The sequence below is a fragment of the Lynx rufus genome, unplaced genomic scaffold (assembly GCF_022079265.1).
Source record: "Lynx rufus isolate CCGP_SWC_20201006 ecotype Redwood Valley unplaced genomic scaffold, mLynRuf1.p SCAF_21, whole genome shotgun sequence".
In the NCBI taxonomy this organism is placed as follows: Eukaryota; Metazoa; Chordata; class Mammalia; order Carnivora; family Felidae; genus Lynx; species Lynx rufus.
In genome coordinates this window covers 11,621,080-11,645,897 of record NW_025814836.1, presented here as the reverse complement: position 1 = coordinate 11,645,897, position 24,818 = coordinate 11,621,080, and the positions used below count along the sequence as shown (strand labels likewise).

Sequence of the window (24,818 nt, the reverse complement as noted above, 5' to 3'; positions counted from 1 at the left end):
CGAGTCCAGCTCTGTGCTGACAGTTGCAGAGGGATTCCCTGTTTCCCTCTCTCTCTCTCTCTCTACCCCTCCCCCACTTGTGCGCACTCTCTCTCTCTCTCAAAATAAATAAACATTAAAAAAAGAAAAAGAACTAAGACTTTGGGAAAGTTTCACATAAGTATCTATGCTTAGTTTTATATTGAATACTTTACCCCTTAAAGTTTTATCATCATCACCATCATCACCATCATCGTCGTCATCTATGATACTGACTTTACAGCCTAGATTTGTGGGGAGCTCTTTAGCAACACCCAACCTCTTTGAGCCTCCATTTCCTCCAGTGGTCAAGGGAGAAGATTGCCTAAGTGGTCCTTAAAACACTTGTTTTGGGGGGAGGGGAGGGGAAAAAACACTTGTTTGCAAGTGTTCTGATAATAAAAACAAGGCAGCTTGCAGCACCCTAGCAAATGGCACAAAGTGTTCAGTGCCAATAAACTTATTAATTGGTCCAGAATGCAAAATAGTTCACCCTCATCTGGAGCCAAATCTTAAATGAGAAAAAGCTTTGTGAAAACCACACCAGCTTAACTCTGAGAAGCCACCCCAACTTTGTATCTCAGACAGTAGCAGGCCAAATCAAGTTCAGACTTTAAGAATAACTAGCTGGTCACGCAAAACCTGAGTGGGGTGATGTGGGAGGTTATATTTTTCAACTTACAAAGCCAAAAAGTTCAGAGGAAAGCCAGAAGAGAAAAGCAGATTGCATCTGGCAGAAGGGAAATATCCAATCAAAAACTGGCAGGAGAAAAAGGAGAAAAAGAAAAGGCACTTAATTCGTCCAATTTCATTACAGGGGGAAAAAAAAATGGGTGACATGTGATTCTGACTTAGAAACGTTTCTGAAAATACAAAACTGAGATCCAATTCTAATCCCTCAATTAGGAGCACTAATTATGTTAACAGAAAGAACATTAACCTTTTTTTTTTTTTTTTTGGTAATTTACAAAGAAGAGCTGGCTAAGAAACAAAATGTGATTAAAAGAAAAAAATAAATAAATGTCAAGACCTGAAGTTCTACAAATGGAAAGGGAAACTATCCACAGACAGTTGGGGACAGCTAGATCTTTACAACATGGTTCATTAAGTGCAAGTAACATCCAAGCTTCTTTCTGTTCACAACATAGGCCACATTTTCAGAAAATTTGGGGTTTTCTTCATCTAAACACAGAAGAATTGACACATGGAAGAAGTGACCACTCTTGTTCTCGAAAAAAAAAAAAATGATTTAAAGAGCAAATCAGACTCCTCCTGGCATTCAGAACACCCAGCCACTAAGTACCATTGGCCCACCTGTGGAAAGGGACCAGCATAGAAACACAAACGGGTACACGAGGCCACCCCACTGGGTCCCCCACACATGTTTGCTGAATCTCAAGCCATTTGCCAGTTTTGGGGGGGGACGGTGGGACCCTTTACAAAACACTATCTTTTCAGTCAGTTAAAACCGGACCTGAAAAATCCTGCTGTGTACGATTTGGGTGTAACCAGAGGGCATTATGCTAAGTGATATAAGTCTGACAAAGACAAATATTGCATGATCTCACGTGCGTGTGGAATCCGAAAAAGCCGAACTCCTAGGAACAGAGAATACAATGGCGGTGACCAGGGGCTAGAGGTGGGAGAAAAGAGAAGATGTTGGTCAAAAGGTACAAACTTCCAATTGTACGATGAATAAGTTCTGGGAATCTAGTATACAGCATGATAACATATATAGCTAATAATACTGTATTATATTAAAGTTGCTAAGAGAATAGATCGTAAATGTTCTCATCACCAAAAAATGGCAGTTATGTAATGGAATGCAGGCGTTAGCTAACGCCATGGTGAGAATCATGTTGCAATATGTAAGCGTATCAGATCAACACGTTGTACACCTCAAACTTACACAACGTTTATGTCAGATGTACCTCAATAAAGCTGGGGAGGGGGGCAGGCATGAAAAAGGCAACTCACAGGCTGGGAAACAGTATTTGCAAATCGTATCTGCAATGTATGCAATAAGGACTTGTGCCCAGAATATATGAAAAAGTGTTTACAACTCAACAGTAAAAAGCCAACCAACCAATTAAAAAGGGGGCCAAGGAGGGGCACCTGGGTGGCTCAGTCGGCTGAGTGTCCGACTTCGGCTCAGGTCATGATCTCACAGCTCGTGGGTTCGAGCCCCGCGTCGGGCTCTGTGCTGACAGCTCGGAGCCCGGAGCCTGCTTCAGATTCTGTGTCTCCCTCTCTCTCTCTGCCCCTCCCCCACTCGTGCCATGTCTTTGTCTCTCAAAAACAAATAAACATTAAAAAAAAATTTTTTTTTAAATAAAAAGGGGGCCAAGGATTTCAATAGACATTTTCCCAGAGAGGATATACGAATGGCCAACAAGTACATGAAAAAATGTTTTTTTTTTTGTTTTGTTTTTTTTTAATTTTTTTTTTTTTCAACGTTTATTTATTTTTGGGACAGAGAGAGACAGAGCATGAACGGGGGAGGGGCAGAGAGAGAGGGAGACACAGAATCAGAAACAGGCTCCAGGCTCTAAGCCATCAGCCCAGAGCCTGACGCGGGGCTCGAACTCACGGACCGCGAGATCGTGACCTGGCTGAAGTCGGACGCTTAACCGACTGCGCCACCCAGGCGCCCCGAAAAAATGTTTAACATCCTTAGCCAGAGACATACAGATCGAGACTACAATGAGATACCACTTCACACTGGGTAGGATAGACAACATTAAAAAAAAAAAAAAAAAAAGACAGTAACAAGTATCAGGGACACATGGGAAGATGGACACCCTCAGACGTTGCCAGTGGGAATGTAAGGTGGTTCCGCTTACCAGCAGTTCCACTCCTAGGTCCATACCCAAGATGACTGAAAATATATGTCCTCGCAAAAACTTGCACCCAGAGTTCATAGTGGCATTATTCAAAATGGCCAAAAAAACTGAAACAACTCAAACGTCTACCAACAGATAAATGGATGACCAAACGTGGTCTATCCATGCAGTGGGATAATACTGAGCCACAAAAAGGAATGAGGTCTGACACGTGCTACCGTGTGGAATAACCTTGAAGACTTCATGCTCCGTGAGAGCAGCCGGACACAAAAGACTGACTACCTAGTGTATGATTCCATGGATGTGAAATGTCCAGAATGGACAAATCCGTAGAGACAAAAAGCAGATTCGTTGCCAGGGGCTGGGTAAAGAGAGAAATGAGGGGTGACTCCTGATGGGTAAGGGGTTTCCTTTTGGGGTGATGAAAACATTCTGGAATCAAGTAATGGTGACTGATGTCCAACTCTGTGCAAATACTGAAAATCACTCAATTATACACTTTGAAAGGGTGCAATTTAGAGTACAGATTTATCCGCTCATTTTCTAAACCAAACCTGAAAGAATACTGATAATTCATTTAGTATTTACAGGACCCAATGAGGGAGATCACGTGGACTGTGGACACATCCACCATTTCAAGACTGCCAAGAAGCACCTATGGAATGAAGACAAGTGTGCCAATCAAATGAAAACAGGCAGACGTGACATAAACAGTCTAAATTCTTCACTAGTTACTACCTTTTTCCTCAGCTTCTGCCCGAGCCAAACTTCAGTGGAGAGATTGCCACAGGGACTCCGAGGAGCTGCTGGGGCACCTGCCCTTACCCCTGCCATCCTAGGTTTTGGCTTTACAACTGCTCCAAAAAACCACAGCCCGTCAAAGACCTCCATGCCCGATCTCAAAGAGACTAGAGTTTATGTCCGGTTAAATCACTTACTAGCTGTGTGGCTCAGCCTCAATGTGTTCATCTGCAAAACCAAAACCTTTAAGATTCTAAAAGTAGATAATCCCCACAGAGTCTGAGGTAACACACAGGTGAGTACCTAACACAATGTCTGACTCATGGTAAGCACCAATAGACAGCACTTGGATGCAATACGCAGAACTCTCCTACACACTAGAGAGATCGTTTAAAGTTTTAAAACTAAGACACGAGGGGCCACTCAGGAAGGTAAGAGAGATTTGCCAATAGCCAGATGTCTGTTGCACACGACCATTTATTACTCTTTTTTCTTACCGGCAGGGTATTCCAGATTGAAAAGATGTTGCAGTCCTAACTTGCGAATGTGACTTATTTGGAAATAGGGTCTCCAGATGATCAAGTTAAGATGATGAGGTCATGGGGTGGGGGGAGGGCGCCTGGGAGGCCCAGTCGGTTAAGCATCCGACTTCGGCTGTCATGATCTCGTGGTTCGTGGGTTCAAGCCCCACATCGGGCTTTGTGCTGACAGCTCAGAGCCTGGAGCCTGCTTTGGATTCTATGTCTCCTCTCTGCCCCTTCCCGGCTCACTCTCTGTCTCTCCCTCACAAAAAAAAAAAAAAAAAAAAAATGAATAAACATTAAAAAAAAAATGTTAAAAAAAAAAAAAGACAAGGTCATTAGGGTGGGCCCCGATCCAATACGGCTGGTGTCCATATAGAAAGGGGGGACCTGGACAGACACAGACCCACACCAAGGGAAGATGACCGTAAGTCCAGGAACACTTGAGGCCACCAACAGCTAGGACAGAGGCGTGGAACAGATTCTCTGCCGTGGCTCTCAGGCTTGTAGCCCCAGGGGACTGTGAGACCATACATTCCAGTTGTTTCCGCCCTAGGAGATTAATCCACAAAGGGAGACTGCTTTCGATTATTAACACGATAATAAGCACAGTGCCTTGAAACCTGTTTTGCAATATCCATGGAAATTTACATGCCCTCACCTTCATCAGACCTTCTCGGGCAGGATCAGAGGTTCGCAGCACATCTTCGGTGGCCCACCAGGCCTCCTGTATGTAAACAGCCACAACTAAAGAGAAAGCCAAGAGAAAATGATGATGTGCACACGGCCACGAGGCCACCGGAGAGGCGGTTTCAACATCACGCGACCTCCAGAGAGGCACAAAGGAGGAGGATGTGTGGGTAACGCGGGCAATAGCTCTAGAACGTGTTCTCTGACAGCACGGAGCAGGACAGAGTGACCCCTCTCACCTGAAGGGGACTCCACAGAGATCTTCACAGATGGCCCGCTGCCGGCTCCAAAACGAGATATATGTGTCCCCATGCTACTGGGCAAAACACGCTACACACCACACTGCTCACAAATTCTATGGCCAAGAATTACATTTTTTTTTCCTTCAAGGTCCAATTATGGGCTGCAACTCAGAACTCCCCACTTAGTCAAATCCAACATTATGGCAGGGCATCAAACACACCATCTTCTCGTTGCCCTCAGCACCGGGCTTGGCCCCGGCTTTTTTTCCATGATTTTTTTTTCCCCTTCTCACAGTGAAACTGTCACCTGCGTTTTTCTGAGGACACCAGTGCTCTGAGAGGTAAAGTAACCTGAAGGCAGCGAGCTGGAGGGGGGGGGGGGGCGGCTGAGGTGGGTCCACCCTTGGGCCACTGGACTCCAAGTACAGTGCTCTCTCGCAGAGGCCAGAAATGAGTCAGCTGTTAGAATATGGGGTGGCGGGCGTGCCTGTGAATAAGGAGGCTCTGGGGCTGGATCTGCAGAAGGAAGAGACATCTCTCCTCCAACCACTCCTGCCCCACCCCACCCCAGGCTACACAGCCCCTGAAGCTTGCGGATTCTGCCCACTCCATGTTCGGACATGGGCCCTGCTACTTACTCTAAGGGTGACCTTGGAACACCTCAACCTCACTGAGCCCCAAAATCATCAGAGTTGCCCAAACTGATCACCTGAGGTGGCTGACAAGTTCCGATGAGGATCGGACGGAAACACCCAGCACAGGGCCAAGTGACAGCTAATAGACGTCTCCCTCCTCCCCCGCTCCAGGCTGCTGCCACCTCGTGATGGGCCCCATGCCCTCCTAGCCAGCCCGAGATGCCAGCAGGGTCCAGGCCACCATGCACAGAAGACCATGACAGTACCTCACCTGACCCCCTGCCTCAGTGTCCCCCACTGATCCATCCCTACTTGAGTGGTCAGTCCAAAGGCAAATCCAGTCATGGCCTCTGCCTCTTGCCCCCCTGCTGGGCAACCCTCCTTTCCTTGTTTAAGGATTCCACTTAAACACCAAAGTTACTTTGATTGTTTTCTGGTTGTTGTTGTTTTATTTTTTATTTATTATTTTTTTAATTTTTTAAATTTATTTTGAGAGAGTGCATGCAAGAGAGACAGCACAGAGGGGGAGGGAGGGAGGGAGGGAGGGAGGGAGGGAGAGAGAGAGAGAGAGAGAGAGAGAGAGAGAGAGAGAGAGAGAATCCCAAGCAAGCTCTGTGTTTTCAGCACAGAGCCTGACTCGGGGCTCAATACCATGAACCGTGAGATCATGACGTGAGCTGAGATCAAGAGTCCATCACTTAACCGACTGAGCCATCCACGCGCCCCTGTGGTTTTTTATTTTTTGATTAAGAGCATTCTTTACAGCAGTTTTATTGGGTTCATAGCAAAATTGAGAGGAAGGTGCACAGACTTCCCAGGCACCCCATGCCCGCACATCCGCACAGTGTCCCCCACCATCACTATCTGTACCGTTGCGGGAACATTTGTCACAACTGATGGAACTACACTGGCACATCATAGTCCCCCAACATCTATAGTTTACATTAGGGTTCACTCTTGTTATACAGTCTGTGTGTTGGACAAATGTGTAATGACATGCATCTCTCATTATGGTATCCTACAGAGTATTTTCACTGCCCTAAAAATTCTCTGGTCTTCATCGATTGACCCCTTCCTCCTACCCCTGCTCCACCCCTGGCACTGATTTTTTTTTTTTTTTTTTTTTACTGTCTCTATACTTTTGCCTTTTACAGAAGGTAATATAGTTAGAATCATACAGTATGCAACCCTTTTCAGACTGGCTCCTTTCACATAGTAATATGCCTTTAAGATTCCTTTCTTGTCTTCTCATGGCTAGGGATCTCAAAAATCTTTTTAGCACTACATAATATTCCACTGTCTGGATGTACCACACAATTTCCCCTCTGATATCTTTTTTATACCCCCTTTTATTAAATTGCCATTTTTTAAAAACTTTTTTTCATGTTTATTTATTTATTTTGAGAGAGAGGGAGAGGGAGAGCATGAGCAGGGAAGGGGCAGAGAGAGAGAGAGAGAGAGAGAGAGAAGAGAGAAGAGAGAATCCCAAGCAGGCACCATGCCATCAGCACAGAGGCTGACATGGGGTTTGATCTCACAAACTGCAAGTTCATGACCTGAGCTGAAATCAAGAGTCAGACACTTAACGGACTGAGCCACCCAGGCACCCCAAATTGCCATTTTTATGCCAGTTTCTCAACCCTGAGGGGTCCAGAAGCCACACAGTAAGACGATGCACCTTCCCAGTCAGATCTTTTTAGCTGAAGATGTGGAGGAAAATGACATGGAATAGAAAACAAAAGTCACTCGAACATTCATATAAGGTTCAAGACTTTGAAACCAATTTTGTGGGCCAATCAGGTTAAGCTGCTGCCACCTTCTTCCCTATTGCTCTCTGCTCTTTGAGGAACTTAAGTAGAAAACTCTATGAAGACCAAGTTACAGTGACGTTAGTCAGTTATTAAGCATGAACTCTGCCCAACCAGCCCCTCCTCCCCAAAGACCAAGAGCATCTAATCCACTATGTCAGTGTCATATCATTGTTGAGTTACATCATCAACAATCGTTCCAAAACTGATTGAGCCAGCTGCGAGAGAAGGGCCAATTAAATGCCTGTCACCCGCCTTCATTTATTCAATTAAAGTCATGTTCAAAATGGCACCTACTAGAACTTACAGGAGGTTTATAAAGCCATAAGGATTATTTTCCTGCTTAACAAGGTGAATCAATAAAGGATGTTCCATTTACTAATGCAGTGTATTACCGTAATACAGATGTTCAATTTGCTAAGACAGTTTCAAACAGGGAATGTGTGATGATTTGGCGTTTGTGTGGTGCCTTGCAAATTTCACGGTGTGCCGCAGAGCATTAATTAGTCACACAGGTTGTCACAAAATAGATTGAACTGGTTGTTGTTCGGAGGTTTTTGTTTTGTTTTGTTTTGTTTTGTTTTGTTTTGTTTTTTCCCAAAACTAATCTTAAGCTGCTAAGGATACATAACAATGAAGGTGAAGTCCAATCAAATTCAACAGACCTAAAATAAATTGTCCTCCAAATCAACTCTTTTTAAAAACAGAATCGGCCTTCTGGAAACCAGCAGCTTTTGATCAGAAAAGTATATCTAGTCAAGAGGAACCACGAGGACAGAGTGGTGTCAGGGCGCAGGGAGAGAGACTACAGCCAGCTCAGCAAGGACAAAGGACGGATCCTGGGGACTGACAGGCACTGCAGAGCCAGCCTCAGGGCATCACTTCTGAGACCCTGAAGCCAGCAAGTTCCAAGAGTTAGAAAGTGGAAGCCACACACCTGTGGTTTTTTTTTTTTTTTTTTTCAAAAATTTTTTTTTTTCAACGTTTATTTATTTTTGGGACAGAGAGAGACAGAGCATGAACGGGGGAGGGGCAGAGAGAGAGGGAGACACAGAATCGGAAACAGGCTCCAGGCTCTGAGCCATCAGCCCAGAGCCTGACGCGGGGCTCGAACTCCCGGACCTCGAGATCGTGACCTGGCTGAAGTCGGACGCTTAACCGACTGCGCCACCCAGGCGCCCCACACCTGTGGTTTTAAAAGAAAATGTGATCAGGATCCCTCGGGCTCTCTCCCCTCGAGGGCCTGAGCAGAGACTGGACATCGCAGAAGGCTGTGCAGTGGTGACAACAGTCAAGAGGACGTTACTAGTTAAAGGCCAGCCTCACTGCGTGGATTTAATTTCCCTGCCCCCCTGAGCGACAGGCGATGTGCACCACAAAGAAATGTCAGTAATGGATTCTATCCTGTGAACACTCCAAAGTTTCCCAAACAAGTTAAGACAGTGAGGTCCCTAAGGCTACTACCTCCCAGTGGCCCGGCTTCATGGCAACTCAGCATGGTCAAACTGCATTCGACCACCCATGGCCGAGTTCCTGAATGCATGAACAGTGCTGTCTGTCCTAGGCCCTCAGAGGCCGACACGTAAATCCCCATTCTTGCCCTTGGGAGGTGGCAGCCTGCGGAGGAAGGAGTGCTAAACAAGCTGCTCCAATACAGGCCGGGGCACGAAAGGTGCCAGAGTCCAGACGGGAGCCAACGCATCACCAGGACCCAGAGGAGAAAGGCAATTCTGCAGAGGGGTGTTGGGAAAGCATCCCCAGGGAATTCAGACAGCTTGGGTTCTGGATCCGTGGGTAAGGTTTCAACAGGCAGAGACAACAGGCAAGGGCACTACAGGCAGCATAACCTGTGAGCAGAGGCACAGAGCCCTACAAGTCCAAGGCCATACTCAGGGCACCTCAAGTAGTAGGGATAGCTGCAACGAGGCCTAACCGATAGAAAGACAGGGCTGTAAACGTTGGTCACAACAAGGTTCCAGGATAGAAAGCTAATATACAAAAGCCAAATGCTTTCCTATATACCAGCAATGAACAAGTGGAATTTGAAGTTAAAAACACAATACCATTGACATCAGCACCCCCCAAAATGAAATACTTAGGTATAACGCTAACAAAATATGCACAAGATCTATGAGGAAAATTATAAAACTCTGACAAACAGAATCAAAGAACTAATAATGAGACATTCTACGTTCATGGATAAGACAACTCAATATTGTTCGGTGCCTGGGTGGTTCAGTCGGTTAAGTGCCAACTTCGGCTCAGGTCATGATCTCGTGGTTCATGAGTTGGAGCCCTGCGTGGGTCTCTCTACTATCAGCTCAGAGCCTACTTCAGATGTTAATAAACATTAAAAAGGCGGGGGAGGGGGGGCGCCTAGGTGACTCAGTTGGTTAAGCATCCGACTTCTGCCTAAGTCATGATCTGGCCATTCCCAAGTTTGAGCCCCGAATCGGGCTCTGTACTGGCAGCTCAGAGCCTGGAGCCTGTTTCCAAGTCTGTGTCTCCCTCTCTTTCTCTGCTCCTCCCCCATTCACACTCTGTCTCTCTCTCTCTCAAAAATAAACACTAAAAAAATTTCTTCAATAAAAAAAAAAAGACAACGACTCAATATTGTACAGATGTCAGTTCTTCCCAATACGATCTTTTGGCTCAATGCAATCCCAATCAAAATCCCAACAAGTTATTTTGTGAATAGCAACACTGATTCCCAAGTTTAGAGGGAGAGGCAAAAGACCCAGAATAGCCAAAACGAGATTAAAGGAGAACAAATTTGGAGGAATGACACTAACTAACTTCAAGACTTACTACAAAGCTACTTAAAGCTTTTTAGTATCCATATATATAAATATATAAAGCTTACTATAAAGCTGTAATCAAGACAGTGTGATTTTGGTGAAAGAAGAGACAATGAAAAAAAGATGAATGAAAGGTGAAAGAAAGATCAGTGGAACACAATGGAGAACCCAGAAATAGTCCCCCATAAATATAGTCCACTGATCTTTGACAAAGGAGCAAAGGCAATACAATGGAACAAAGATAGTCTTTTCAACAAATGGTGCTGGTACAATTAGGCATCCACACACACAAAAATGAAGCTAGATACAGACTCCTCACTCTTAATAAATACCATCTCAACAAAATATAGACTTTATTCACTCACCAGTCTCTAACAGACTTCCGTGCCAGTGGAGAACAAGATGACATAAACATTTAGATATGGCCCTGTGCACCTGTGTAGGGAAAAAACTACAGACTTCAGAACCAGATGGGGTTCAAATTCTGGCTTCTCCAATTCCTAGTTATATGACCTTCACCCAGCCTTGAGCCCCCACCTGTCAAGTGGAGACCACAACATCCTCTCACCTGGTCATTCGCAGGTTAGGTGAATGAGTCCACCTCACCAAACTGCTTTTCCTCAGGTATTTGAAGCTTGTCAGTGGTTTCCAGAAACTTCCTCCACTTGCTTCAAGTGGTTCTCTGGGATATCAAATAAGCATGAAAAGCCCTTTTGTCACTTGTTGGCTTTTGTCAATGAGACAATGGAAACCGCTTCATAACATTCCTGTGTCTTCCTGGAAACTCCCATTCCAAACTTCCTGCTCTGGTTTGCAAGGAAATGTCTATCTTTCTTTCTCCAGCTTGACCTCTACTATCCTGTCTGCTCCCTCAAGTGGATACAGGTTTGTACACACCACATTTTCTCGTGGCCGTTCCTTTCTCTGTCAGGGAATGTTAAGCTGACCACCGTCTTCCTCACTTTCTCCTTCCAAGGCTGTTGAAGGAGCACCTCAGGCTCGATGAAGACACACATTTGAACCCACTCAGTGCCTCCTGACAAAATTTTTAAATTTTTTTAAGTGTTTATTTATTCGTGAGAGAGAGAGAGACACAGAGCATGAGCAGGCTAGGGTCAGAGAGAGAGGGAGAAGACACAGAATCTGAAGCAGGCTCCACGCTCAGAGCTGTCAGCACAGAGCCCGACGCGGGGCTCGAACTCACCAACCGTGAGACCATGACCTGAGCCGAAGTCAGACGCTTAACTGACTGAGCCACCCAGGCATCCCCTGACAAAATTTTTAAACCTTTCATCTTGCCTCCCAAGATCTCTTAAAGGAGCTAAGTCCTTTTTTGTTTAAACATGCTTTTTATAATGAATAAATAAGCAAAGCAATCATTGCTAAGAAGTTGACAAGATTTTTCCATAGTACGGGTCAGGGAGCACTGGTTGTCACCTGTCCTTGAAAGGATGGACGGGCTGTGACAGAGGCGAGCATTCCTCACAAGGATTTTTTTTAATGTTTTTATTTATTTATTTATTTTTGAGAGAGAGAGGGGGAGAGCGCGAGCGCACACATAAGTGGGGGAGGGGCAGAGAGAGAGGGAGACACAGAATCCGAAGCAGGCTCCAGGCTCCGAGCTGTCAGCACAGAGCCCGATGCCGGGTTTGACCCCACGAACCACGAGATCATGACCTGAGCCGAGGTCAGGGGCTCAGCCGACTGAGTCCCCCAGGCGCCCCTTTCCTGAGAAGGATTTTGAGGCCACCTTCTAACTCAGCAAGGAGGAGCACTGTGAAAGGAGCACTGTGATGGATGAGCAGTATCCAGGGAGGAGGCAGGAGCACCTGTGGTTGTGCTCACCGTCCCTCCTCATCTGCCCCAGCACACAGGCAGGCAGCAGGACGCACCCACATCACACACAGACCCTCCGAAGGTCACGATTCTGAAGCACACGTTGCTCACGTAACCCACACGTTGAGTCACTATTACGTGCAAAGCACATAATAAATCCACTCAAGGGATTAAATTTAGACTCTGGCTGAAGACACTGACAACTCCGAGGAGGAGACAATTGCCTGGGACGTGAAACGGAATACACTGAAGTCAGATGGAGGCCGCGTGCTACAGGGCAGCAGAGAGCAAGAGGCAGGCATTCCCACTGAGGGGCCGGGAGAGTCTGCGGCGGAAGGCGCCCCCGGCAGGCCTGAAGGAGGCGTCAGCCCAGGTAGGAAAGGGGGCTCCAGGTACGGTAGGTGACAGGCCTCAGAGATGTGAGAGGGCACAGCATGACGGGCAAGGACAGGAACTGACAGCGCGGGGAGAAGGGAGGCGGCCGATCAGGGAGGACTCAAGGGCCCACGTACTCTGCAGACCACTGCCAGCCACCACGCTTTGGAGAAAAAAAGGGGCACGACCCAGTTACAGTTTTAAAACAAGAACAGGTACCACAACCACAGGTGCAAGCACGCACCAAGCATCTGGCACAGCGCCAAGGGCAGTATCTCAGTTAACGCTTGCACGGCTGATTCTTTTTTTTTTTTTTTTCAGGTGAGGCTCAGAGGCGTGAAGAAACCTAGTCAAGGCCAGGTGCCCATAAACAGCAGCGTTGGGACTGGGTGTGAACCGAGTCCTGTTGGTTCCAGATCCCCCAATCTCCACGTGAAGGAGAGACAAAAGGACAGAGCCAAGGGCCAGGCCCCGACGAAAGCTGACAGAGTCAGAAAGAGAGGGATGATGGGGCGCCTGGGTGGCTCAGTCGGTTAAGCGTCCGACTTCAGCTCAGGTCACGATCTCGCGGTCTGTGAGTTCGAGCCCCACATCGGGCTCTGGGCTGATGGCTCAGAGCCTGGAGCCTGCTTCCCATTCTGTGTCTCCCTCTCTCCCTGCCCCTCCCCTGCTCATGCTCTGTCTCTCTCTGTCTCGAAAATAAATAAACATTTAAAAAAAAAATTTAAAAACAAAAAGAAAGACAGGGATGAAAGATGAGGAACAGACAAGAAAAAGACACTGTGACAAGAAAGGAGAGATCAGCATGGAAAGACCTTACTAGGGCGGATGCTTTAGGATTTCATTTTGCGCTTCGGGTAGGGGAAGGGGCCTGCCACTTATTCAGCAAACAAGGACAAGGGCCAGGCACTGCGCTTGGCATCAGCAGGGGCAGGACAGGTGACCAGGCCGTGACCACACACACCATGACCAGCACTCTCGGGCATGAGCGGCCATCACGCACCCACCCAGGGGCTGTGCGCTCATCCATTTGGGCTGACATGACAAAACACCACGGACTTGTACAGGCTTGTGCACAACAGAAACGTGTTTCTCGTAGTTCTGGGAGGCTGAGAGTGGACTGCCAGCATGAGCAGGCTCTGGTGAGAGCCCCCTTCCACATTCCAAACTGCTAACTTCTCTAGGTGTCCTTACAGGGCAGAAGGGACAAGGCAGCCCTCTGGGGTCTCTTTAGTAGGGGCACTGATTCCCATTCACGAGGGTGGAGCACCTCCCCCAAACCCTACTTCCTAATGCCATCCCACTGGGTTTGGATTTCAACATATGAATTTACGGGGCACACGAATATTCAGACCAGCAGTCTTTCGGCAGGGGGGAAGGGTGGGGGGGCTGGGGCAGAATGCCAATGAAAGTCCTGAGCCAGACTGGGCTTCAGAGCTGGAGGCTGTGGGGACCAAGCTGAGATATTAGCTTCAGAAGTTTCTAGAATAGTCTGACCAATGAGAGACATAATCAGAGTAGTGTTTTAGAAAGAGAACAGTTGGGGTGGGGGGGCAGGGGGTGCCTGGGTAGCTCAGTTGGTTGAGCATCTAACTCTTCGTTTCGGCTCAGGTCACGATCTCACGATTCGTGAAGTCGAGCCCCACACTGGGCTCTGCGCTGTCAGTGTGGAGCCTGCTTGGGATCCTCTCTCCCCCTGTCTTTCTGCCTCTCCCCCAGGTTGGTGTGATCTCTCTCTCAAAATAAATAAACTTAAAAAAATGGGGGGGGGGGCGCGCCTGGGTGGCTCAGTCAGTTAAGCATCCAACTTCAGCTCAGGTCATGATCTCACAGCTTGAGGGTTCAAGCCCTGAGTCAGGCTCTGTGTTGACAGCTCAGAGCCTGGAGCCTGCGTCATATTCTGTGTCTCCCACTCTCTATGCCCCTCCCCTGCTTGTACTCTGTTTCTCTCTCTCTCTCAAAAATAAAATAATTTTTTTTAATTTTTGTAATGAAAAACAAAAAAGAGAACAGTTGGATTATACCCAGGTAGGAGGAATTAGCCATTTTGAAGTTAAAAAAAAGAAAAGTTTGGGGCGCCTGGGTGGCTCAGTCAGTTAAGCGTCTGACTTTGTTTGGCTCAGGTCATGATCTCATGGTTCATGAGTTCGAGCCCTGTGTTGGGCTCTGAGCTGACAGCTCAGAGCCTGGAGCCTGCTTTGGATTCTGTGTCTCCCTCTCTCTCTGCTCCTCCCCCGCTCATACTGTCTGTCTCTCTTTCTCTCTCAAATAAATACACATTTTTAAAAAAGTGTTGTTGTTGTTGTTTAAAAAAAAAAGGTTGTTGGAGAAGGATCTCCCTGATGGAGTGTAGAGAATGGTTTTAGGTGAAGCTGGAGGCAGGGAGAACAAGTGTTGATCCAGACAAGAAGTGAACAGGGGCTGACCACAGCGGTCAGGCTGGTGGGGAGGGAGATTCCCAGAGGACAGAAAACACCACCTGAGGAATCAAACTGGGCTAAGGCCGAAGAGACAGGGTGGGGCAGAGGTTGGCAGCCAGCTCTCAAGCCTGAGTGGAAGATGCAGGTGCCTTCCCCAGGAAGAAGTGAGGACAAGAGGAAACGGAAAGGCTTTAGTTTTGAAATGCTTGTTAAAGCTAACAAGGTCAAGGCAGCCAGCAGGCAGCTAGATACACAGCAGAGACACAGAGAAGGTTCCTGCCTCCGTAACATCATAGGAACCAAAGAGGAAAGGGTTTACACATGCACACACACACACACACACACACACACACAACACACACACGCAGAACACACACACACACACCCCTTACCTCCCCCCCCCCCCCCATTAACTGCAATCTGTTCATGTCCTGGCCCATGGTCTATACTTCTTCGATCACAACTGAAGGGGCTTCAAGTCCCCCTACTGCCCACCCTCTGCCTTAACTTGATCGCTCCCCCGGAGTCTAAGCTGCCATTGATTGCCCCGTTACAAATCTAAGAAATATGTAATTCCACAAAAAAAGAGTACAGTTAAACCAAAGTGACAGGCCATCTTCCCAAAAGCAAAATACACATAGGAAAAAAAAAAAAAACGTTGAAAAGTTCTGGCAGAGGATAGCACATAAACACATTCCAAGGCATTACATGACTTTTATGCAACATTGACCGAGCCGGTCAATAATTTAAGGGGAGGGGAAAAATACGCAAGTTGACATAGCAACTGTCACATTACATTACTTGGGCTACCATTTCCATACAGATGTCTTCCTTAAAGGAAAATACTTCCCCAGATGCCCCATGAACTCGGGCGCCTCTCTGCCATAGAGAAAGAAACATCTGGTTTGCAGTATATTTGCAACAGCCTCCCTGTAGTTCTCAGGCCTTTCTTGCCTTAAGCAATTTTGTTTTCATAAGTCTAAGAGTTTAATTCAAGGAAGAGGGACAAGATGGGGTGCCTGGTTCCTGAGGTGCCGCTGGAATGCAAGGTGTTGGGGCAGAAAGAAACTCACATTGGGCTCCTGGGTGGCTCAGTAAGTTAAACGTCGAGCTGTTGATTTCGGCTCAGGTCATGATCTCACAGTTCATGAGTTTGAGTCCCACATCGGGCTCTGTACTAACAGTGTGGAGCCTGCTTGGGATTCTCTTTCTCTCTCTCTCTCTCTCTCTCTCCCCCTCTGTGTCTCTCTCTGTCTCTCTCTGTCTCTACAATAAGTAAACTTAATTATTTTTAATGTTTACTTATTTTTGAAAAAAAGAGACAGCATGAGCAGGGGAGGGGCAGAGAGAGAGGGAGACACAGAACCTGAAGCAGGCTCCAGGCTCTGAACTGTCAGCACAGAGCCCGACGCGGGGGCTCAAACTCAGGAATGGTGAGATCATGACCTGAGCCGAAGTCTGACACTCAACTGACTGAGGCACCCAGGCTCCCCTCTAAATAAGGAAGGAAGGAAGGAAGGAAGGAAGGAAGGAAGGAAGGAAGGAAGGAAGGAAGGAAAAGAAGAAAGAAAGAAAGAAAGAAAGAAAGAAAGAAAGAAAGAAAGAAAGAAAAGAAAAGAAAAGAAAAAGAAACCCACACCAAAGCTAGTCCATCTAGGAAAGGAATCTCAAAATCACCAGTCTGGACCAAGGCAAACGCGGTGAGTTTCTCAGGGCTCAGGGAAGCAGAGAAAGGTGCAGACAGCCCTAGATGCAGCGGTAAAACCCTCAGATGCCTCAAAGACGCACCCCCACCCCCAGACAATGGCTCCATCTTTGGCACTAGAAATATTTTCCTTGGACCTCCCCTGTGTTGCAAATACCATGAGTCCCTTGGTAAGAATGACATGTCTTTGTTTGTGGGATGCTGTTTTCCCCTACGCTTAAATCCAACTCACAGTAAGTGCCATAAATTAACACGGAATAATGAAGAAAATCCCAAACAATAGCCAACATGTGTTCCCAAAACACGATGCTGTCACTGTGAGTGGCTCTTCGGTCTGCATCGGTCACTGCCCAAGGAAAACAGAACCCTCGGCTTCCAGCGTGGAGCTCCTCTAGCTTAAGGGAACTCGGGTCCTACTTAACCTGGGGGCCACCTGGTCCCGGCCTCACGTCCATGGTCACACGGGCACCTTAGCTGCCGAGGGGGAACAGGTATTTAAACTGAAGCTGCATTTCTGGCCAGCGCTCTTTTTCCCCAAACTGTCAAACCCACTTCAGTGAGACTCCACTAATGTGGAAAGTGGGGGGAGGGACCCATCTTGGGCCCTCTGCATCACCAAAAAGCAAGCACAGACTCAAACATAAGGATCCCAAGTCCGCACAGTCCTGGGACGCTGCACCCACGGGGTGCCTGGTAACCAGGTGGTTACCAGGTGGGGTCCCTGGTTACACTTGGCTTCGCGAGTCTGTGGGGCCATCACACTTCAGAGCCAGAAAAACTGCAATGACTTCCCCACGTGCTGAAATTCAGACTTTACCAGGCCAACAAGCCTCTCCCCCACCCACTCCCCTCCCGCCATATAAGCTTGCTTTTTACTGGATAGACAGAAACCACCGTTTCATCGAGTCGCATCGGCAGGTTCATCCCACTAAACGGAGCTGTGTTTAAGCCCCATCCACCCTACCCGCCAGGAGGCCAGGCCTCTCCCTTTAAGGCCCACTCAGGATTAAGAGCTCCCTTTCTGGGAGTCACAAATCCGCAGCACCCTTCCACCGTCACCTTCTGGCCTTCCCCCCTTGACCCCTCTCCAAAATCCAGACAGCACACTCAGGGGTGAGGAGCATCCCAGATAGGGTTCCCCAATTCTGAAGCTCCCTGGGCACCTCAGGGGCACACCTTCCACCCCCTACCCACGACCCACCACCCACCTGCCCCAAACGCGGCCCCCAGAAGGCCTGGACGGGGGCCTGGCATGTCGCAATCCCGCCCGGCCCCGCGACGGCCACTGGGAAGGCGGGCTCCACACAGGTTCCAGTTTCATCTGAATGTTTGCCTTGGCTCGTTGCTGTCGCTGCAGGCCTAGAATGGGCATGCTTTTCCAGGAAAAAATCATCATTTTTTGATTCCCTGCTTGTTTTTCTCAGGGTGCACATGACATGCAATCACCAAAAACTGTAAATAAATTAGCAGCAATTTGAAGGATGAGTGTTATGCTTGGTCACAAAACGTCCTGGAAGCGAGCTAGGGGGATAGATGTTCTAATCAGAGAAGTCAACATGCGGTGAAAAGACCACAAACAATCTCTCCTCCGGCCGCCTGCGCCGGAAGTATCCCGTTGTTTGTCAGCCTTGCCGCCCCCACCCCCACCCCCACCCCACCCCGCCCCTGCACAGGGAGCCTACGAGAACTGGCCCAACACCCACCCGGAAGAGCCCTCCCGTCCAGGAGCCGACGGTCTGGCCACGGAGATGAGCCACCAGAAATGACTCGAGAATGAATGGCCACCAGGGATGTGCCCCACATTGAAGGTGCACCCAGGACCCCACCCAGATCCCACCCTCCAATCTGAGCTCCCACAGACCCCTTCAGACGCGAGCGCTGCTTCCCCTCACCCACAAGGTGATTTTCCCTCCCGGTTGCCCAGCACTGTAGGCACCAGCGCCAAGCTCAGCTGAGAGCTGAGCCATTCCCAGCCCGTCCTCCCCGTACCTGCCATCCACCCCAGTCCCGTCCTCCCCAGTTTCCCCAACCCGTGCCCTCCCCGCCAGGCATCCCTTCCCTGCGCTCTAAGCGTCCTCCCAAGGATCTGGTGGTTTGTGCTCCCACTCATCCTCCCTTCTGGGCACCATAAGGCACTCTGCAAAGAGCTGAAGAACCAAACAGGACCCCTGTCTCCAGCCCCAGAGCCCACCATCCTCCAGAGCATCACAAGGCATCTAACTGCCCTCAGCATGGCCTCCCAGCAGCCAACGGCCCGGAGCATAATGAGAAGGTTCTGTGAAAGGAAACTTTAAAATATTCAAAGAAGGGACCAGGTGAGTCATGGCCAGACTGCAAGATGGGAAGCTGCTGGGGGACAGTGGCAGGGCGGCGGGATGAGCTTCTGGGTCCCCTGTGCCTCTGCAGGTGCTCCTTTGGGTCCAGAGCCCCCAGCCCTGCAGGGCAGAGGGGCAGCCCCTGTGACCACTGTGTGACCACCAGTGAGCCCAAATGCCAGGAAAGAGAACCAGCGATCCCAGAAAATAGACAGTGGAGAACTCCCGCCCCCTGTTTTGACCAGACTGCCACCTCCCTGCCAAGAACCGGGGCTGGCCCCTCCCTCCACCCAGCAATACCCAAAAGACCCCTTATTCCAGAAACTTCTATAATGCTGTAGCATTAACTCTCTTTCATTTGACTCAATTATAAATTACCATTTTTAATCAGCCTCTGGTATTCTTCACTGTCTCCTCTGATCATCTGACCACTGGGTTTTATATGAAATATATATATATATATATATATATATATATATATATATATATATCAAAAAGACAATTGTCAGAAAAAGTGCTGAAAAAAAAATCTGGCAGGTTTCCTAACACGGAAAACAGGTAGACATCATCTAGGAAAACTATACATGGGGCCAGGAGCTTGCCGAGACACCTTCCAACAGAGAGGGTCAGATGTTAAAAGACCAAGTGTAGAGGGTAAGAGGCACCCCCATAACCAAGGACAGGTCCCCAGGCCCAGCACAATCCTTTAAGGTCATATGGGAAAGACTGCAGCAGTGAGTAAGTTCGGGCAGGCTAGGAAAATATTCAAGAAAATAGAGTGAGCTGTGCCTAAACTCAAGGGGAGAACCTGGAGGTAGAAACATTCCTTAGCCAGGTGCTCTAATGGTCACAGAGGACCATCTTCACTTGCTCCAAATTAGGAGCAAGGTTGGCAACTAGAAATAGTGCAAAGGCAAGAGGGGTGCGTTAGCTACTTTCAGAAAAGCTCAAGTCTCTAGACACTGGGAATTTATGTCCCAGGGGCCAGAAAGTCCTGCGAATGTAATCCTGAAGTTGTAAGCCTTAATCTCTGGGAGTATGGGAGGCCAGGGTTGGGCCAAAACAAAACAAAACAAACAAACAAACAAACAAAAAACAAATGAGCCAGAACTATCCTAATGTGTTAGGAGAAGATGTAGATCTGGGAACCAATGTCTGGTTCCCTGAACATCCCCTCCTCATGACAGTCTAGAACGAATTATAAAAGACGGTCCATAACGACCCTAGAAAAGAAAGACTGGCTTTAAAATCAGCATGAATTGGGGCGCCTGGGTGGCTCAGTCAGTTGAGCGTCCAACTTCTGCTCAGGTCATCTCACTGTTCCCGAGTTCAAGCCCCACATTGGGCTCTGTGCTGACCGTGCAGAGCCTGGAGCCTGTTTCGGATTCTGTGTCTCCCTCCCTGTCTCTGCCCCTCCCTTACTCGTGCTCTGTGTCTCTCTCTTAAAAATAAATAAACATTAAAAAAAATTTAAAAATAAAATAAAATCAGCATGAATTCACCAAGACCAAAGAAGACAAACTGGCCTCACTTACCTTTTCTAACAAGTGTGCCAGGCTAGTGTTCGGAAAATACCTAAACATAAGTAATCCTAATTTCACGAGCCAGATTTCCTCCATTCTTAATTTCAGGCATGCATTTCAGAAAACATCTTTAAATCTCCTTATGGATGAACCAGAAATATATGCTAAATAACAGGTTGGGTGTATATTTAGTGGTATCATAACTGCATGAATTAAAAAAAAAACAGCATTTTTTAAATGATTTGGATTAAAAAATAAAGTGCACACCTTCAGGGGCACCTGGCTGGCTCAGTCAGGAGAGCATGCAGCTCCTTATCTCAGCGTCATGAGTTTAAGCCCCACATTGGGTGGAGAGATTACTTGAAGATAAAATAAATAAACTTAAAAAAAAGAATGCACACCGTCGAAGGCTAAATGACATTAACTAAACGGCCAGAAGGAAGGGTTAATCTAACTGGATGGAAGGACCTGCTCTTGAAACAAGCAAAGACTTCTTAGATATGACACAAAAGCACAAGCAACAAAACATAGATAAACTGACCGTAACAAAAAATTTTAGGGGTGCCCGGGTGGCTCAGTTGGTTAAGCGTCCAACTCTTGATTTCAGCTCAGGTCACGAACTCACAGTTTGTGAGTTCAAGTCCCACATCAGGCTCTATGCTGACAGTGCAGGGCCTGCTTGGGATTCTCTCTCTCCCCTCTCTCTCTGACACTCTCCACTTGCTCTCTCTCTCTAAAAATACATAAATTTAAATTTTCTTTTCAATTTGAAACTTTTGTGCTTCTAAGGACACTAAAAGGAAAGTAAAAAGACAACCCATAGAAGAGGAGAAAATTTTTTGCAAATCATATACCTAATAAGGGACTTGTGTCCAGAATACATAAAGAATTCTTACAACTCAAAAATAAGAACACAAATAATCCAATGTAAAAATGGACAAAGAGTCTGAAATAGATAATTCTTCCTAAGAAGACATAAAAATGGCCAGTAAACACTTGAAAAGATGTTCAACATCATTAGTCATGAGGGAAATGCAAATCAAAACCACAATGGTCTAAAAAATAAAAATAAACATAAAATAAATAAGATTCTTTAAAAACCACAATGACTCCTTGACATTGGTCTTGGCAACGATTTTTGGATCTGACACCAAAAGCAAAGGCAACAAAAGCAAAATAAACAAGTGGGGCTACATCAAACTCAAAAGCCTTTGCACAGCAAAGGAAACCGTCGACAAAATGAAAAAGCAACCTACCAAATAGGAGAAAGTATTTGCAAATCATATATTTGGTAAAGGGTTAGTATACAAAATATATAAAGAACTCCTACAACTCCATAGAAAAAAAACAAATAATCTGATTACAAAATGGGCAGAGGATCTGTGTTATACTGTGAATTATAACAAGGAAGAGAGAGAGAGGGGGCAGGGATGATCTTCATCCCTGTTTCTGGCAGAGCTCTTTTAGGAGCTCATTACAATTTCTTAAGTGACAAAGGTGTCTCTTGTTAGGTTCACAAGACGATTTTTGCAGCTTCTAAAGATAGACACTGGTTTTAGGAGAACAAGCCATGTGATTAGCCATGGAAACTTTCAATCCCATCACCTTGACCTCTGAGAACAGGAGAGAGGCTAAGGGGTGAATCAATTACCAATGGCCAATGATTTAAACTATCATGTCCATATCATAAAGGAGGGGGTTTGAAGAGTTTCCAGGCTGGTGAGTATGTGGAGTTAACAGAAGAATGGCATCCCTGGAGTGGACACGAAACCTCCTTGCCTATTCCTCATACCTCACCCTATACAACTCTTCCATCTGGCTGTTCTGAGTTATATCCTATTATATAAACCAGTAATCTAGTAAATGAAATGTTTCTCTGAATTCTGTGAGCCACTCTGGCAAACAAATCAAACTAAAGAAGTAGAAAACTCTGATTTTGGGGCGCCTGGGTGGTGCAGTCGGTTAAGCGTCCGACTTCAGCCAGGTCACGATCTCGCGGTCTGTGAGTTCGAGCCCCGCGTCGGGCTCTGGGCTGATGGCTCGGAGCCTGGAGCCTGTTTCCGATTCTGTGTCTCCCTCTCTCTCTGCCCCTCACCCGTTCATGCTCTGTTTCTCTCTGTCCCAAAAATAAATAAAAAACGTTGAAAAAAAAAAAAAAAGAAAACTCTGATTTTATAGCAGTCTGAAAACAGGTAACAACCTAGATGTGCAACTGGCATAGAAAGTTCAAAGACAAGGTCATGGGAACCTCCAATATGTAGCCAGTTGGTCAGAAGTAAAAGCAATAGCCTGGGCTTGTAACTGGCATCTGAAGGGACTCGGGAGTCTTATAGGATTGAATTCCTTATCCTCTGGGATCGATGCTACCTCTGGATAGATGGTGTCAGACCTGAGTTGAATGGTGTAACACCCAGCTGGTATATGGAGAATTACTTGGTGTTGTATGGGAAAACACCCCCTCCACGCACTGGAAACGGAGTCTCAAAACACACTTAGGATGAGTAGACATTTTTCCAAAGAGGTCATACACATGGCCAACAGGTACATGACAAAGTGTCCAATATTACTCACCATCAGGGAAATGCAAGCCAAAATAATAATGAGACATCACCTCATACCTGTTAGAAAGGCTAGTATCAAAAAGACTTTGGTGAGGATGTGGAGAAAAAGAAACCTTTGCGCACTATTGGTGGGAACGTACTTTGGTGCAGCCCCTATGGAAAGCAGTATGGAGGTTCCTCACAAAATTTAAAATAAAACTACCATGTGATCCAGCAACTGCACTTCTGAGTATCTATCTGAAGGAAACAAAAACGCTGACTTAAAGAGACGTATGCATATCTATCCACACAAAACCACGTACATGAATTTCCACAGCCGCATTATTCGTAATAGCCCAATGGTGGCAATAACCCAAATGTCCAACAACTGATAAATGGATACATAAAATGTAGTATATCCATACAATGGAATAGTGTGGAACCATAAAAATAAATGTACTAAAGCATCTACAACATGGATGATCCCTGAAAACATCATGCTAAGTGAAAGAAATTAGACTCAAAAGGCCGTGACTCCATTCATATGAAACATCCAGAACAGACAAATTCATAGAAACAGAGTAGATTGCCTAAGGCTGAGGAGGATAGGTGGGCAGAAGACAGTGACACACAAGGGAAGACAGGTTGGCTTCCTTTAGGGATAACGAAAAGCAAGCGTGGTGGTAAATGCAAAACTCTATGAATATACTAACAACCATCGAACTATAGGTTTTAAATGGGTGGTTGTATGGGGCGCCTGAGTGGTCAGTCGGTTAAGTGTCTGACTTCAGCTCAGGTCATGATCTCGAGGTTCATGAGTTGGAGCCCCGCGTGGGGCTGTCTGCTATGAGCACTGAGCCATCTTCAGATCCCGTCTTCCTCTTTCTCTCTCTCTCTCGGTTCCTCCCCTGCTCACACGCATCCTCTCTCTCTCTCAAAAATAAACAAACATTTAAAAAAATGTTTTAATGGGTAATTGTATGACATGTGAATTATGTCTCAATAAATCTGTTTATACATATAATGGGAATAAAAGTAGTCTTTCCTGTGGGTTCAAAACATCAACTCCACAAATTTTGGAGGACGGGGCCATGTCTTTAATAATGAGTTTGTGCTGAAAAAACCCAGAAGCCAGGCATGCATGGTAATGAGCTGTCAGCTGGAGGTGAGTCAACCTTTGGTTGGTTCCACTGAAATGCCGAGGCACGATGAGTAATTGTAATTGCATTTCTTTTTTTTTTTTTTGTAAGTTATTTATTTATCTTGAGAGAAAGAGAGAGTATGCGTGAGTATGAGCAAGTGGCAGAGGAGCAGAGAGACGGAGAGAGAGAGAATCCCAAGGAGGCTCCACACCACCAGTGCAGAGTCCGAAGCGGGGTTTGAACTCACATCGTGACATTATGACCTGAACTAAGGTCTGTCGCCCAACCGACTGAGCCACCCAGCTGCTCCACCTCCAGCCGTTTATTTCTAACAAGCTTCCTGGTGCTATCTCACAGCTGGGCCACGGGCCACACCACTGAGTAAAAAGACAGGAAACTGAAGCTCAGAGATGCTAAATAGCTTAACCCAGGCCACCCCACTCACCAAGGACCAAGGATTTGAAATCAGGTCTAAGTGACTCCAAAACCCAGGTCCTTCCCTCGACAGCGTCCGTGATCCGGGCCCTGGACGCCATGTTCCAGGAGAAGCCTAGATCTGACTCAGAAAAGAATCCAGGATGTCATGACCCTGGAGCCCATGTCACAGGGGGAGCAGCTGAAGAATGAGAAATGTGTGTCAGACATGGCAGCTGACCCACGCCTGGG

General features: G+C 46.8%; 1 protein-coding gene and 1 long non-coding RNA gene across 4 annotated transcripts in view; one reads left to right on the top strand and one right to left on the bottom strand.

Moving 5' to 3' along the window:
• The window catches only part of LOC124517232 (protein FAM169B-like), an 88,352-nt gene that overhangs the window by 33,925 nt on the left and 29,609 nt on the right, over positions 1 to 24,818 (bottom strand). For all 3 annotated transcript variants that reach the window (XM_047086531.1, XM_047086533.1, XM_047086532.1), the window contains one exon: positions 4,785 to 4,870. In XM_047086531.1, coding sequence (XP_046942487.1) covers positions 4,785 to 4,870 — 86 coding nt within the window. The remainder of the gene's footprint in view (positions 1 to 4,784; positions 4,871 to 24,818) is intronic.
• On the top strand, positions 18,373 to 19,349 carry LOC124517233 (uncharacterized). Its single transcript, XR_006963390.1, has 3 exons — positions 18,373 to 18,531; positions 18,765 to 18,947; positions 19,039 to 19,349. It is a non-coding gene; the product is annotated as an uncharacterized LOC124517233 (long non-coding RNA).